Source organism: Carcharodon carcharias, chromosome 18 (genome assembly GCF_017639515.1).
Source record: "Carcharodon carcharias isolate sCarCar2 chromosome 18, sCarCar2.pri, whole genome shotgun sequence".
NCBI classification, from domain to species: domain Eukaryota; kingdom Metazoa; phylum Chordata; class Chondrichthyes; order Lamniformes; family Lamnidae; genus Carcharodon; species Carcharodon carcharias.
Window position 1 is genome coordinate 105,556,518 of NC_054484.1, and position 16,910 is coordinate 105,573,427.

A 16,910-nucleotide genomic window follows, 5' to 3' on the forward strand; every position below is an offset into this window, starting at 1 on the left:
TATGGTGAATGGAACTTGGTGTGAACTAGGACACAGGCAGCAAAGGCATGGATGAGGCTTTCAGTAGCAGGGGAACTGAGGTGGATGGAGATAGGAGATGTAATGGCTCGGCTTTCATTACATTATAAAGGAGCTATATAAATGCAATTTGTTGGAACATTGTAGTCTCTCTGTCCGCAAGCTTCTTTGTTTTGCCTCAGTAAGACTTCCATGCAGTTTTCTAAGAACAGCATCAAGCATCTCTTCCAAAGCACTTTGCTTCTCTGTACCTGGATGTCTCTGTATGAGAAAAGCAAGTTTGTGATAATGTCAGGCGTGATGACCTCGATACTTTCTATACGCTGCTTAATGCCAGAGAGCTGTTTGGCAAGCTCTTCTCCTTGGTATTTCTCCCTCAATTTTCTAATGTCATTCAGCAGGGTATCCTTGAAATATGTGCTGTGAACACAACAACAAAGAGATTGCACAACAGCTATAAAAGGAAATGTGTTGCAGGTGACGACTCAATGGGCGACTACAACTGTTTGCAGCTAAAACAGAGAGTGTGACATGAGGCCAAAACTGTAAATATTATTGATCTATTTTACCTATTTATCTGGCGGAATTTCCATAAGTGTGCTCCTACAATAGTAAAAACTATGACTGCAGGGAGTTGTAAATAGCCGCACTGTAATTAGCAGATTGATGGTATGGTTGAGTTAGACACCAAATGAAATGGTGAGAGAGAGAAATGGCCGGGGAGAAAAACTGGTTTGTGAAGCAGCAGACAGCCACTGTCGTGATTGGGGTTCAGCAACCATGTTTTTCGGCAAACCTTTGACAAATTTCTACAACGCAAACCCAGCACCCACAAAAGTCTTTTAAACGAAAATCTTTTTACCTACTTCTATGCCCTGTGAAATCTCTAGATCATTGTTCCTTTTCAGAAAAGCAAACAGCCAGCCTTGTCTAATTTTGGACTTGGTAGAAACTGCTGCACTTGTAAAATGGAAGAGTTTTTATTTATTTAGCTTAGCTCAACAGGGTCATGATCTTTCTAAGCAACTCTCCCAAAATGGATGACAGAGGTGGCATGGAAGTGAACTGGATGAATTTTTACATTTAAAATGCAAGTCAGTTTTTATCTGTGACCAGATATCAGTGGATTCTGGTTTGATTTTCTTAATTTCCTCTCCAGCTTTTACAGGAACTCTCTGAGGAAGTTCCAAAAAAGTTGGTCAAAATATTCACTTCAGCTTAAACCAAGTGGTTCACTGGGATTTTCACACATCACCAACATGGAGGTTCCCCACACTTAGCCAGGTTCAGCTTGTTTCTAATGATGTCACTTACACCTGTTGAAGCTGTGGGTTCAAATTCCATCCCATTCCATCCCAGGACATTAACACCTTGTCCAGGCTGATAATTCAGTGCAGTCCCGAGGCAGTGCTGCATTGTTGGAGGTACTGTCATTCTGGTGCGATAATAAACTGAGGTCCAATTTGCAATCCCATTACGAAGTATATTTCTTCTGGTGTGTGTCCGACATTCCTCTCTCATCGAACAGCACCAGTCTGCCTCCAGATTGAGCTACCCCCCACCATCAAACTGGCCTCCCATCCAAAGAAGCCCTCCACTACCCCATCCACAATTGGGGATTTGATTTTCCAGTGCCCTCACCTATCACACACCCTCCGTCACCCCATCACTAACAGCTGCAAGCTCGTAAGCTGTGGCTGCAGCTGTGGCCTGTTATAGAGACCACCACTCCTGACTGGCAATCAGGCTAACTTCCCAGTGAGAATCCTAAAGGAAGGCTGTGTGGTGTGGAGTTAAAACTCTGCAGCAGGAAGGGATTCCAGGTTTCCTGGCTGAAAGTCCCCTCTACTCCCTGCTTATCAAACCTGTCCCCGTCAATATTGGCCCTTATATAAATGTAAATATTGCTTTCAGTTAAGTCATGCATTGATTTTATAGGGAGGAGGGGCATTCCAATTTCCTGCTCCCCTTCTCCCCAACCATGTTTTCAATTACCACCTCAAGTTAAAGTGTTAATAAATATTTCTAATCAAATGGAAGTAGCTACCATGAGGTAACATCAACATCTTTTAGAAGACTGATAAATTTCTCCACCAATGGCTGACAGAAAGGTCCCAGTAAGTTGTCCCAGTTTGGTTGTAAGTACTCTGAGACTCTCCGTTGGAAATCATTCTCACAGCACAGGAATTCGTCGTTAGTAGTCATCACATAGGGGATGAAATGATAGTTCCCGCTAGCAGTCTGGCAAAAAGAAAATACCTGTTTGAGTCAACAAAAAAGATACTCATAAAACTCTGTGTTATATGCTAACGTAAGAGATTTGAACCTTATATTACAGATTTAGGGTTGGAGAAATCACTGAGTAGAATGCAGATGGCACAAGTAATGGAAGCTTGAAAAGCTCCTCATTCAGTCCAAGCGCAAGCAGTTGGCAACTCTGAGTTGAACCTTCACAACAAGAAGCTTGCAATGACACATCCCTGGCTCTAGCACAGCAAACCGAAGTAGAGTGGGCTGGGTGCTACAGTGCCAGTGTACCACTTGCAGTACATCATGTGCAATGAAAATTGGTACAAAACCTTACACTGTTTTTATGCAGTATCTGTGGCACAAATGCCATTATATTCAAATGGGTCTAATAGGGTAGCCCTTGTAACTTGTCTTTCAAGATCCAATTTCTTTCCTGCCTCATAACAAACTTAAGTAGAGCTCCTCCAATACCAAGGGCCAGGACTGACAGGCCTACAAGGTTTAGTGAATGACTAACATATGACAACTTAAAATGGAAAAGTAAATACATTTACTGATATGAATTTGGTGGCTCCAGTTGTTGTGTGGTTTGTTAAAATAATTCCATGGAACAAGAAAAAAACTTGCATTTATATAGCATCTTCATGACCACAGGACATCCCAAAGTGCTTTACAGCCAATGAAGTACTTTTTGAGGTGTAGTTACTGTTGTAGTGTAGGAAATGTGGCATCCAATTTGCACACAGCAAGCTCCCACAAACAGCAATGTGATAATGACCAAATAATCTGTTTTTGATTGAGGGAGAAACAGTGGCCAGGGCACTGAGGAGAGCTCCCTTGTTCTTCGAACCAGTGCCATAAAATCTTTTATATCCACCTGAGAGGGCAGACAAGACTTTGGTTTAATGTCTCATCTGCAAGATAGCACCTCCAACAGTGCAGCACCTCCTCAGTGCTACACTGGGGTGTCAGTCTGGTTTTCTTTTTTGTGCTCAATACCTGAACCTCTGACTCCGAGACTCGTGTGCTATCAACTGGGCCACTGCTGCTGCTTACTGAGTCAGGCCTGACACCTGAATAAAGTCCTGGACATATGCACATCAGACATCCATTATATCCAGATTATCATTATTAAAGAAAGACTGGGCATGATTATAAAATGCCATTTCAAGTTCACTCTTAAATTATAACGGAAGATCTAGGCCACTGTGTTTTGGAAAATGTAAGGCAATTTCTTTTGCCTCCAATTCCGCCTTCCTCTCTATGTACCAGAAACTAGATGATCATACATGCCCTGGCAGCACTGTTCTTCTCTCTTCTCCCTTCCTAGTCCTATGCTATGATGAGGAGTGGCATGACTTGTGAATACAAATAGCAGTTCTTGATCCAGCACTTGCCCCAAGCAGCCAGCCTTTAACATCCTCTCAGGTGCAAAGGGTGGAGGAATGGAATACTGCTGCAAAATAAAAATGCCTCAGCTGCCCAAAAGCAATGGAAAAACTTGCTGGGCCACTTCAGAAAGCAGTTTAGAGACTGATGTGGGACTGGAGTCATATATAGGTCAGGCTGAGTAAGAACAGCACGTTTCCTTCCCTAAAGGGTGTTACTGAACCAGTTGAGTTCTTTTGATAATCCAGTTAAAATGGTCAGGTAAATAGAAGTGAATGAAGATAACTTAAACAAAAAGAATCTTTACGTTAAATTTAAAGATGCCGAGATGAAGGACACAGTGGGTCTGAGATTCGACTTCAGTGGGAACACAAAATAGGCAGGAGCGGATCAACTGCCAGTTATAATCATTGCCCAAATTTCCTTTGCTGTGGAGTTAATGGAATGGAAAATTGGGCAGGGTGAATTAACCGCCGGAATCTTTTCATTTGGATTCTCGGAACATAGGAATGGGAGTAGGTCACTTTGTCCTCGAGCAAGATCCCCCAGTCAATGTGATCAAGGCAATGAAACCTACAACAGAGTCCCAGCTTTGCGCCAAATCTCTTAGAATAAAAATAAAATCTGTTTCTCAGGTTTAAAACTAACAATGACCGAGAGTCGATTGCTCTTTGCAGGAGTGTTCCAAAGTTGTACCACCCTTTGTGTGTAGAAGTGTTTCCGAAAAACCTTTTTTATGGAGAAGTGTTTCACTCCTGAATAGGTCTGCCTCTAATTTACAAACAATGGCCCCTATTCCTGGGTTCCACAACCCGTGGAAATCGTTTCTCTCTATCCATCTGTTCCCCTCAATATCTCGAAAGCTTGGATCAAATCACCACTTAGCCTTCAAAGGTCCAGAGAAAACAGCCTTAGTTTGTGTAACCCCTTCCCATAAATTAACCCTTCAGGTCCCGTAGGAGAATTTTCTCCCCTTCAGAGGGTGGGCGGGAGCGGGTGAGGGTGGGCGCACAGTCGATCGCCACCCACGATTGGCTGGGTGCTGCCATTTTACGCGGGAGGGCCAACTATGGCCCACCCAGTGTGATGCACACCCATAAGCACTGAGCGCTCCCTGTGCGGGTGGGGGGGTGGTGGTTGGTGGGGGAGGCTGAGTCGGGGCCTACGCTGTTTCATGCATGCATGCGAAGGAGCACAGGAACCTCCCTGAGGCACAGAGCTGCCTTCAAATTCATTTTGAAAAACCTAAATAAAGAGAAAAAAAACATTTCAGACATGTCCCCTCATGGCAAGAGGGACCCACTGAAAGTGAGGGTTTTGACACAGCTGTGCAGGCCACAGATGATGAGTCCAGTAGTGAGTCCGAGAGGAGCAGGATGAGGAGAACACTGAGGGTGTGGAGGCAGATCTCAGTAACCTCCAGGGAGGCAGGGACACCAGGAACCCCTTGATCCAACTCTCCTTCGGCCAGGCTGCCAGAGATCAGCTTCAAACACATGTCAGGGCTACCACCTCCAACCTGGATGTCTGAAATGACCCTTTCATTTGAACCCAAAGTCTACTCAATGCCTGTGCAATACAGTTTAGAGCTACTCCCATCCAGCATTACACATTGGCCTACCCTGCACCAAAAATATAACAAGGTGAAGCGCACTCAGGCCATTACAACAGAAACAAAATTATCTCATTCTGGCAAACCAAAAACATTTACATGATCTTCTCTGGTCTTTATTCCCAGACCAGTAAAGATAAACCAAATGTAAATTAACAGAAAATCACCCGTGAACCTGTCCCTCTTGTGCTCATGGTGCCTTTAACATACATTTCCAAGTACTGCGTCTTGGTGACCCCGTCCCACCACCCCCTACCCTCGCTGGCATCAGCATTGGAGACAGCCTGCTGACTCTATTGTCTTGTTGGCCTTGATGACCTTGGTGGTCGTCCTCTGGTCAGTGGAGCCTGTGCAGGCCCCGACTGGGAGGGAGTGGCCAATGCCACAGCTGGCATCTGCCCAGTCGTCACGGCCTCATCAGATGCCCCGGTCACTGGCAGAGGGGCAGAGGAGCTGCTGCCATCATCTAGAGCATCCTGAGAGGAGCTCACAGGGATGACAAGCAGCTCGTGTGCCAACTTGAGGTTGCTCTGGACCTCCCTCCTCATCATTGATGGGCAGGCACCTAGCTGGGATACTGAGTGCCTCATCCATTTCCCACACTGGCACTGACCAGTGAGGGCTTGCAGGTCTGAGCGCAGCCCCAGGAACCCCTCATTCTGTCTCTGGAGCTGCCTCTCCATGAGAGTCACCACCCTCTCTATGGCTCGGCCATGAGGGTCAGCGCAGTGCTCACACTCCGACTGGACTCCTCCACAACGGAGGCCAAGTCATGCTGACCCTCATGGATCTCCACCAGATCCTCCCACACATCCTGCTGGACACCCAGCATCTGCCGCTTAATGGACAACTCTAGAGGCTCATCATCTGCCTCCGACTCAGCATCATCCTGGACTCCAGCCATCTTCCAAACTGCCGGTGCCCAGGCTCTCCGCCTCCAACTGCATCTCAAGTGAGTGTGAAGTGCCCTCACCAATGTGCACCAACATTCTAGTTGCTGATCTAATGCCCACTGAGGTGGTGATATCTGCGCTAGTGCCTGCTTCAGAAAATGGGTGTGGCGCAGCTGCAAGTGAAGCCTGGTGGTCCTCTAGCATCAGGGACAGCCCTTCAGGGTCCAGAGAGTGAACGCCTGCTGGCAAACTAAAAGGGAGAAGAAGGACATGTCATTAGTTTAAGTCATCGCTCTGTCACTGTGCATGCCAGGCACCCTGGTGAGACAATGGAGATCTCCATCATGGTGCCCTCATCTTTCAATGATCAATGGGGACTCCAGTTTGAGGCTCCCATCAGTGAAGAGGCTACACTAGAAAGGTTGCACAATCTGAAACTCTCACCTCTGTGCACTGTGCTCTTAGCTTTATCTGGCATTCTGCCTCTTCACACCCAGCTGCACGAGGAACGTGCCAGCTCGAGGTTGTCCTGCTCAAACCTGCTGAGCTGCAGAAGTTTGGCTGGGTCTCCGCCTGTATGTGAGCTCTCAATGTTGTTATGGGGCATCTTCTCCTGAAAGGGCAGAGAAGCTTTGTTTAGTCTGCTCTCTACCTGCAGCTCCATTGTAGCTTGGCCAACCCCAGCTGAGGAACACCTCACAGGGCACATCTGAGTTGTGGCCCTCAAGCCGCAAGGCACTCAGTCCAAGCAGCCAGGGCTCACCCCCTTGGCCAGCTTCAGAGTGATTGACAGTTGGTACTCAGACTCTATAATCCTGAGCTCCACAGGGGGGGAAGGCCACATCTTAACACTTCGGCACACTGACCCATGCCAACACAGTACTCTCCCTTCCTGAGTGCAGCAGGTCATTGAAGCGCTTCTGGCACTGGACCCAGCAGCTCCGCACCACATCATCGCTGCTCCCCAGTGCAGCCACCTTCTCCCATGCCCTCTTGGTGAGGTGCAGTGGCCTCCCCCTCCCATCTCTGGGGACAAGGGTGTCCCTCCTGGCAGCCACTTCCTCCAGGAGGACGGCGAGGCACTCATCTAAAAATCGATTCCATAACTTGAATGTTGAAGATGCAGAACAGATGTCCTTCCATGGCAACCTTCCAGGGGCTGCCATTTTTAAACTGGCCACTGGGTCCAGTGGTGACCCGGCAGCTGACAGGCCCCCTTCCGTCTGCCCCTTCCCGACCATTGACAAGCCGCGGTTAGGCCCGCCCAGCGTGAAATCATGGCCAAGGGCCAATCACGGGTGGGGGACCGTTTCCTGGCCGCTCCCAGCCCCTCCCCCACTGCGCCCGCCAGACGACCTCAAAATCCTGCCCGACATGTGGTCTGACCACGGCTTTACATAGTTTACACATAACAGCTACTCCCTTGTAATTTAGATCTTGATATAAAGGCCAGAATTCAGTTAGCCTTGTTGATTATTTTCTGTACCTGTCCATGACATTTTGATAATTTATATTTATGAACCCATAAGTCTCTCAGGGACCTTGCGTTTCTAGCTTTTCACTATTTAGAAGGCACTCTATAGATCCAAAAAGCATGACCTCATATTTGCCTACACTGAAGTCCATTTGCCACAGTTTTGCCCATTCAACTAATTTTTTTTATGTGTCCATCTACACTGCTTCTAAACATCACCTATCTTTGCATCATCATCAAGCTTCAGTACATAGCTTTCTATCCCATCATCCAAGTCATTAATAAACACAGTGAATAGTTGAGGCCCCAATCCAGATCCTTGCAGGACACCACAAGTCACATCCTGCTGGAATACCTGTCCATTGTCCCTATTCTCCATCCCCTGCCATTCAACCACTTTCTTAACCGGGTCGATAATTTCCCTTCAATTCCATGAGCTTCAACTTTAGCTAACAATCTTTTATAAGGGACTTTATAAAATGTTTTCTGAAGGTCCATATAAATAACATCCATAGACATTCCCTTGTCTGCTGCTTTAGTCACCCCTCCTAAAAATTCAATCAGATTCATTAGGCATGACCTCCACTTTACTAATCCTTGGTGGGTCCCTTGAGCAGCTGAACATTTTCAAGGTGCTCAGTCACCCTTTCCTGAATTATAGGCTATAGTAATTTTCAATAAAGACTTTAGGCTAACTAGTTTATAATTCCCTGGCTTCCCTCATTCCCAGAGTGACATATGTAATTTTCCAATCGAATGGAACAGTTCCTGAATTGAGAAAATTTGGAAGATTAAAGTTAGGGCATCAGCAGTGTTGTCGCCTACTTAAAATCCTAGCTTGGAAACATCTGTGCCTGGGGATTGGTCAGTCTTTAGTGCCATTATTTTCTTCACTACTATTGTTCCCTTACATTCATTTTGGTGAGTTCCTGTCAGTATTTAACATTCGTTTCTTTGGGATGTTCAGTATGCTACACTCTCTCTGCAGTGAATACTGATGCAAAATAATTATTCAACAGGTCCACCATTTTCTTGAAAGCAAAATACTGGGGACACTGGAAATCTGAAATAAAAACAGAAATAGCTGGAGAAACACAGCAGGTCTGGCAGCATCTGTGGAGAGAGAAACAGAGTTAATATTTTGTGTCCGTTACGAAGAGTCGTGCAGACTCGAAACGTTAACTCTATTTCTCTCGCCACAGATGCTCCCAGCTCTGCTGAATTTTTCCAGCATTTCCTGTTTTTATTCCACCATTCCTTTATCTTCATTGACTGTATCATCCAAGTTTTCAAGGGGCTCACATTGCTCCTGATCACCCTCTCTTCCTAACATAATTGCAAACATTTCTTGTGTTTATTTTGATATCCCTTGCAAGTTTTTTTTCAATATTCCCTTTTTGTGGCTCTTACAATCTGCATTGTCACCTTGCTCCGTTCTTTATATCTCTCCCAGTGGCCAGGATCTGTGCTAGTTTTTACACTTTTGTATGCTTTTCCTTTTAGTTTTATTTTGTCCCTTATCTCTTTAGTCATCCTTGGCTTTTTTTTGGCAAGTATAGTTCTTGTCCCTCAGGGCTATACTCTGGATTCTTTACCACATTCTTTTTAAAACTCCTCCCACTGATCTTCAATAGTTTTAGCCATGAATAGATTTATCCAGTTTACTGTGTTTAGTCTGTCTCATCCCATTAAATAATGCATTACCTAAATCGAGAAGAACAATGACTTATTTATACAGCGTGTTTTACATATTGAAACATCACAGGGCACTTCACAGGAGCATTATAAACAAAGTATGAGAATCTAAGTAGTTGTTTCACATTTTTCCCTTTCAAACATTACATTGAACTTGAAGGACAAGGGCAGCAGATACATGGGAACATCGCCAATTGGAATTTCCCCTCCAAGCCACACACCACCCTGGCTTGGAGATATATCGCTGTTCCTTCACTGTCGCTGTGTCAAAATCCTGGAACTCCCTCCTTAACAGCACTGTGGGTGTACCTACACCACAGGGACTGCAGCAGTTCAAGAAGGCAGCTCACCACCACCTTCTCAAGGGCAATTAGTGATGGGCAACAAATGCTGGCCCAGCCAGCGAAGCCCACATCCCGTGAATGAATAAAAAACAATTATGATTATCATTAAAGAAATGTTCATGCATCGCTAAATTGTTAACTAAATCTGGTTCATTATTCCATACTAAATCTAACATAGCCTGCCCCATTCTCGGACATATTGTTACAGAAAATTATCCTGAGCACACTCAAGAATTCACTGTCCTTTTGCCATGAGTTGGTCTGCTTATCCCAATCAAAATGAAAGCAAAACTCCTCCCTCTAAAACCGCTCTGCCTTTTCTATTTAACCTCTGTTTAACCTCTGCATTTGCACCATTCTATCATTTCATAGCTACTATCAGGGGACCTGTACACAACTCCCACTACAGTCTTAAATCTTTTTCCATTTTTTTTAAGTTCTAACCATAAAATCTCTACTGCCTGCTTACCTCTTGTTATGTCCACTCTTATCACTGAAGTGATTTCAACCTTCCACTAAGTCTACTCTTCCCCTCTACCATCTTTCCGGGTGACCTCTTCAATTGAAACAAACCTCCCTAAAGTTTTTATTTGGCCCTCTTACCCCTAAACCTTGCTACACCTCTGCAGTATTCAATACCCATTCCACGCTGTCCTTCATAAACTGACTCCTCTGATCCCTTTCCTCTGCTTCCAATATTCTTATCTCCAATGCCAAATGTTCAGAGCTTATAGGATTCTTATGCTTTGCAGTCTGAGCCCCTGGACGATCTTCACCCTCTTCACAATTAAAATCTAAGGTAAATTTTAGCGCCCTTACTGCTGCCCCAACTGGAACCTGTTGGCCTGGGTATCATGGCGAATGGGTGGGGGGGTGGATGGGGGGAATGGGTGGGAACAATATGGTCAGGAAGTCAAAAATCAGCCGTAAGCCATTGTGAAACCAGATTGCGATCGTCCGCTCTGTCCGTCGATGGAGGGCTGTGATTCCTGCCACCACACATCAGGAAGCTAATTTTAATACATTTGCACCTGATTATCCGTCCTGCTCACTGGAATAATTCCCCTGCGTTAAATTTACCGCCTGCGTTGGCATCACATTAGCGTGGCACGCTTCACAGCTGCTTGGAAAAGGCCTGCAACTGGCAACCTGGAGTTTGGAGGAACTCGGAGGCGAGCGCGCACTACTCCAAGCAGCGCTGGCAAGCATCACCCGTAGGACATCAAGGAAGAGGCGCTGTGCATCCCCAGCGGGCACTGGCAGGGCGCGTTTCCCGGCTGGCTTTCAGCGCGATGCCGGAGCAAGGGCTCCAGCGCGGGTCAGACCTGGGGTGGGGGGTGGGTGGCGGGGTTGATGGGGGTGGGGGTCAAGGCAGCACAGACAGAATGAAGGGAGTGCTGAAGCACATGCCGGGGGGATGGGGGGGAAGTGGTGTGAGGGTAGTGGCCACGCACTTGGAAAAGTTTGTCAAGAGTGGGCATTCTCCCGCAGCTGAGGCTGTTCAGCTGCAGCTCCGTTGACAGGTTTGGACTCGGGCCTCTGAAGCTTTTCTGCCCACTCAAGCAACTCAAAAACATGAAAGTGCCACCAGATACTCCAGAACTTTTCACCCCTTGAGCGCAGGCTGCAAATTAATGTGCGTTTTATGGGTCAGCAGAACGATTGGATGACTGGGCAAGTTGTACAATCCCCCTGTGCAAGGTAGCCGTGGTGCAGTCACTGGTGGAGGTGCTCACAGCCCCTGGCAATGTCTTTATTAAGGTTTGGATCAGATCCATTATGGTTCACGCTAACAGTGCAGCCTTGCAGTGGGGGTTAGGAGAATACCTGTGCCTGAGCATGCAGTCCAGTGGGCAAAGCTGCTGCCAATCGGTCAGGTGGAGTGGGGTGGATGTGGATCGAGCATCATACAGCACGCTGGTCATCCAAGTGGTGGCCGGCACTCTCCTGCATGAGTAAAGGGGCCATCAGACTTAAACAAGTGAGGTTCTTAGCACACCCAGGCTAACCCATGCGTCTTTCCCTTTGATCCTGAAGTAGGAGAACATCTGGATCATGGAGCTTGGTGATTTGGAGTTATACCTCACCGTTTACAGAGACCAGAGAAGGAGAAGAGAGCAGCGCTGGCGGCTGGCTTGGCAAAGGGAGAAGCACCTCCCTCAAGATGGAGGGGTGACAGGACTTGCTGCGCAAGCAGCTGAAGATCCACAGAGAGCCGTAACTCAAAGGCGCCTCGATAGACCAAGGATCTATAGACAACACCTGTCATTCCTGCAGATGACCGAGAGCCAGTGTATCTGAAGATTGCACACGTCTAGGGAACTGGTCAGTCACATCTGCCACCTGTGGCAGGATTTGGCGCCACGGGGACAAGGAGGGCATCCACTGCCACTGGCCGTGAAAGTGACCACGGTGCTCAATTTTTATGCTAGTGGCCCCTTCCAGGGCTCCACAGGTGACCTGTGCAGGATCTCTCAAGCCCCCACACACAAGTGTACCCAGGAGATCACGGATACCACCTTTCGTGAAGGCACAGAGCTATGTGCATTTCGACCGGGATCAGGCAAGCCAAGACTGCTGGGATTTGCACAGATCTCAGGTTTTCCACAGGTGTAAGGTGTCATCAACTGCGCTCATGTGGTGCTTTGATCTCCATGGCAACAAGCAGTCAACCACGTCAACCGCAAGGGCTTCCACTTGCTGAATGTTCAGCTGGTGTGTGACCACCACAAATGCATCCAACAGGTCTGCGCGCAATTCCCAGAGAGCATCCACGACTCCTCTATCCTTAGCAGCTCTCAGGTTCCTGACATCTTCTAGGGTCCAGAGAGGCTGCAGGGTTGGCTTCTCAGAGTCAAGGGCCACCCACAGAGGACGTGGCTGATGACAACTGTCGGGTGTGCTCGGGCTGTAGCAGAGCGATGGTACAATGAGGCTCATGTCGCAACTCGGACTTCGGTGGAGCAAACTAATTGCGTTTTGAAATGAGGCTCCTGTGCCTCATGTGGTCCAGTGTCACACATCATCGTCGCTTGCTGTGTGCTCCACAACCCAGCGCTGCAAAGTGCAGAGGACTTGGCTGAGGAGGAGCTGCACATATCCTCCAACGAGGAGGACGTCGTGGGGGATGATGGTGATGAGGTCACCACACCGCCCAGACGAGGCAGGCCGCTTGCCCTCCATGTCCCTGTGGCACCAAATCCTGGATTGGGGACCTGCCTCCTTGCTCCACCCATTGGGGTTGTCGTGGCGCTATGGGTCGGACCTGCCATTGGGCAGAATACAGAAGAAGGGGATAGGCTGATGATAGCCAGCCTTCAGCCTTACTGGCAAGTAATAGAATTGTAAAACCTGCTTCAAAATGCATGGAAAAAATAGCAACTCAAAAATATAACAGGTAACTCAAAAACAATTCCAAAGGCAGATCTCTGACCAGCCCCATTTCTTTAAGGTGACTAAAAAAAAATAAATTTTTTGGATTCCCTGCAATTCTATATTACTGTCCATGTTTTGGAGATCATGGTTTACACTTCGGTCTGTTTTCTCTTTGAATTTATAGAACAGGTGGTGACTCTAAACCAGATAAAGAGTGTCGACAACTTACATGTTTCCATCAACTTTTGACTTAGTACCTCTTGCAACCTTTGTAAGTGGGAAAGTACGGAAGTGGATGAACAAACCTTGGATTTTAACTGGGAATACCTGGCTTTGCCTAAACACTCCTGCTTTTAAAAGGCAACACCTGTTCCTGTGACAATTACAATGCTGACTGAGAGTTAAAGGAGTCTTCACACATATCTCTGTCCATGCTATATCCTGGATTGGTATCAATTGACTGGAGGGGTTGGAGAAGGCTTTTGTAGAGTATTTTTCCCTTTCAGGCCCTTGACTTCTTTCTGCTTTTTGCCTCTCCAGGAGATTCCATGACTGTGAGAATGGGTGGAGTGGGGGAAACATGAGATGGGCATGGGGTGGGTGTTTACCTATGATACAATGGCCGTCATGGTTTAGGGCAGGTTTGAAGGCTCAAGTGGTTTTTTTCTTGCCTGTCAATTTAGTACATTTGTAAGTCTGGGAAGAAGTTAAATATCATAATGTATAAAAGAAACTTGCACATTTAGAATGTAGGATCCAGCCTGAGCTGTCAGTTGATGTATCAGTGCAGTGTAATTATGCTATCAGCAAGGAGTTAAACTTATAGGTTGTAGTGTTTGCTTCAAAATTTTGTGCAATGGTCAACATCGTAGAATCTTGGGCTTTGCAGCAGAAGCCTGGATCCTGGTTATTAAAAAACAAAACTCATTTTGAAAATGAAATCCAAGGGGAAAAAAAATCCGCAGGATGGCTTTAATCTGAAACGTCAGATCAACGCGACAACCCATTCAGACATACAATACCAAATGTACTGGCGATGAATATATGTCAGAAATTAAAATATGGCAGAAAATGGGAGAGTAAATATGAAAGTGAGTAACCTTGAGCGACTGAGCGGTTTCCAGGTCGGTGTTGTGGTAGAGAATGACATTGTTCTCCATGCCAAAACTTTCTCGTATACCTAGGTGATAAAAGAGCGTTGGCTGCCTGAAAACATCACTCATGTCCACCACAGCAATGTCTGTAAAACAAGAGCATGGTCACAGTTTAATGAATGCACGCTGCAGTCCACCATTATTGCCTGCTAACGGCCATAATAACAGCTACTAGGCTATGGCTACAATACAGCAAATTTAATGCCAGCCATTTCCTTTTTATATAATGATTCTCAGGATGTGGGCGTTGCTGGCAAGGGTGCTATTTATTGCACATCCTTGGAGAAATTTAGTGGTGGGCCTTCTTTACTTTGATACAACTGAGTGGATTGCTAGGCAGGGCAGTTAACAGGCAATCATAGAAAATGCTGGAAAAACTCACCAGGTCTGGCAGCAACTGTGGAGAGAGAAACTGTTAACGTTTCGAGTCCGTATGACTCTTCTTCAGGGGTCATACGGACCCCAATGAAGAAGGGTTATACAGACTCGAAACGTTAACTGTCTCTCTCTCCGCAGATGCTGCCAGACCTGCTGAGTTTTTCCAGCATTTTCTGTTTTTGTTTCAGGTTTCCAGCATCTGCAGTATTTTGCTTTTCTTATAACAGTCAATCATGTTGCTGTGGGACTGGAGTCACATATCAGCCAGAATAGGTACTGACAGCAGGTTTCTTTCCCTATAGGATATCAATGAACTAATTGGCTTTTTAGGACAACATTAGCAGCTTCATAGTCACTTTATACCAGTTTCAGATTTATTTTAAAGAAAAAAAAACTGAATTTAAATTCCCAAAGTGCTATGTTGAAAGTGGACCTCATGTTTTATAGGATTATGAGTCCAGGCCTCTGGATTAGTAACCCAGCAGCATAATCCCAAAACTAGCATACCTGTTGTGTTTGGTTTGTGTTCTGTTGACCTCAGCAAGAGTGGTGTTGAAAATGCATAATCAGCCTGATTGCTACTCAGTGACAAAAACAGAATTACCTGGAAAAACTCAGCAGGTCTGGCAGCATCGGGGAGAAGAAAAGAGTTGACGTTTCGAGTCCTCATGACCCTTCGACCGAACTGAGTGAATCCAAGAAAGGGGTGAAATATAAGCTGGTTTAAGGTGTGGGGGGTGGGGGGGGTGTGGTTTGGGTTGGGGGAGAGAAGTGGAGGGAGGGTGGTGTGGTTGTAGGGACAGGGAGGTTTGGGTCATTCTTGCGGACAGACCGCAGGTGTTTTGCAAAGCGGCCGCCCAGTTTACGTTTGGTCTCTCCAGTGTAGAGGAGACCACATTGGGAGCAACGAATACAGTAGACTAAGTTGGGGGAAATGAAAGTGAAATGCTGCTTCACTTGAAAGGAGTGTTTGGGCCATTGGACAGTGAGGAGAGAGGAAGTGAAGGGGCATCTTTTGCGTGGGCATGGGGTGGTGCCATAGGAGGGGGTTGAGGAGTAGGGGCTGATGGAGGAGTGGACCAGGGTGTCCTGGAGGGAACGATCCCTATGGAATGCCAATAGAGGGGGTGAAGGGAAGATGTGTTTGGTGAACACCTGCGGTCTGTCCGCAAGAATGACCCAAACCTCCCTGTCGCTTGCCATTTTAACACTCCACCCTGCTCTCTTGCCCACATGTCTGTCCTTGGCTTGCTGCATTGTTCCAGTGAAGCCCAACGCAAACTGGAGGAACAACACCTCATCTTCCGACTAGGCACTTTACAGCCTTCCGGACTGAATATTGAGTTCAACAACTTTAGGTCTTGAGCTCCCTCCTCCATCCCCACCCCTTTTCTGTTTCTTCCCCCTTCCTTTTGTTTTTTCCAATAAATTATATAGATTTTTCTTTTCCTGCCTATTTCCATTATTTTTAAATATTTTTAAATCTTTTATGCTCCCCCCACTAGAGCTGTACCTTGAGTGCCCTACCATCCATTCTTAATTAGCACACTCAGATAATATCACCAACTTTAACACCTATGTGTTCTTTTGTTCTGTTGTCGTTGACATCTTTTGATGATCTGCTTCTATCACTGCTTGTTTGTCCCTACAACCACACCAACCCCCTCCACTTCTCTCCCCACACCCAAACCACACCCCCCCCCCCACCCCCCCCCCCCCAAAATACACCTTAAACCAGCTTAAATTTCAACCCTTTCTTGGATTCACTCAGTTCGGTCGAAGGGTCACGAGGACTCGAAACGTCAACTCTTTTCTTCTCCGCCGATGCTGCCAGACCTGCTGAGTTTTTCCAGGTAATTCTGTTTTTGTTTTGGATTTCCAGCATCCGCAGTTTTTTTGTTTTTTGCTACTCTGTGACCTCTGATGGAACCTTTAGGTAGGAGGCCATGATGTAAGGACAGGATCATTTGTGATGCCACTTGCAATTAAGATGCACACAAGGTAGCCTCACACAGGAGAATAACCACTTGAGCTAGATACCATAGGGGTGCTGGCAACCCATGGAACCATATTCTAGCTCTTTGAAACAAGAAAATTGAGACAAAAAGATTTGAGACAGGGTGAGAGAGACTGCAAGAAGTTCGAGCAGAAACAATTAAGCCAAATCCTTTGGCTGGGCTGGATTGGGAGTCACTCTGTGTGAATCAGGACAGGCTAGGAATAACTCTGCATTGATCAGTCTGGTCAAGGATAAGCAGGAAGCTGATCAAATCAAACCAGTGCAGAGAGCACAGGGTAGAGGTTAAACCAATGGAGGCAATGGATGGA

At 46.4% G+C, this 16,910-nt stretch overlaps 1 protein-coding gene across 1 annotated transcript in view; it reads right to left on the reverse strand.

Moving 5' to 3' along the window:
- map3k15 (mitogen-activated protein kinase kinase kinase 15) overlaps positions 1–16,910 on the reverse strand; it is a 175,424-nt gene that overhangs the window by 112,649 nt on the left and 45,865 nt on the right. The window contains exons 2-4 of the mRNA XM_041210936.1: positions 14,151–14,290; positions 2,066–2,259; positions 270–438 (exon numbers count right to left, since the gene is read on the reverse strand). Coding sequence (XP_041066870.1) covers positions 270–438; positions 2,066–2,259; positions 14,151–14,290 — 503 coding nt within the window. The remainder of the gene's footprint in view (positions 1–269; positions 439–2,065; positions 2,260–14,150; positions 14,291–16,910) is intronic.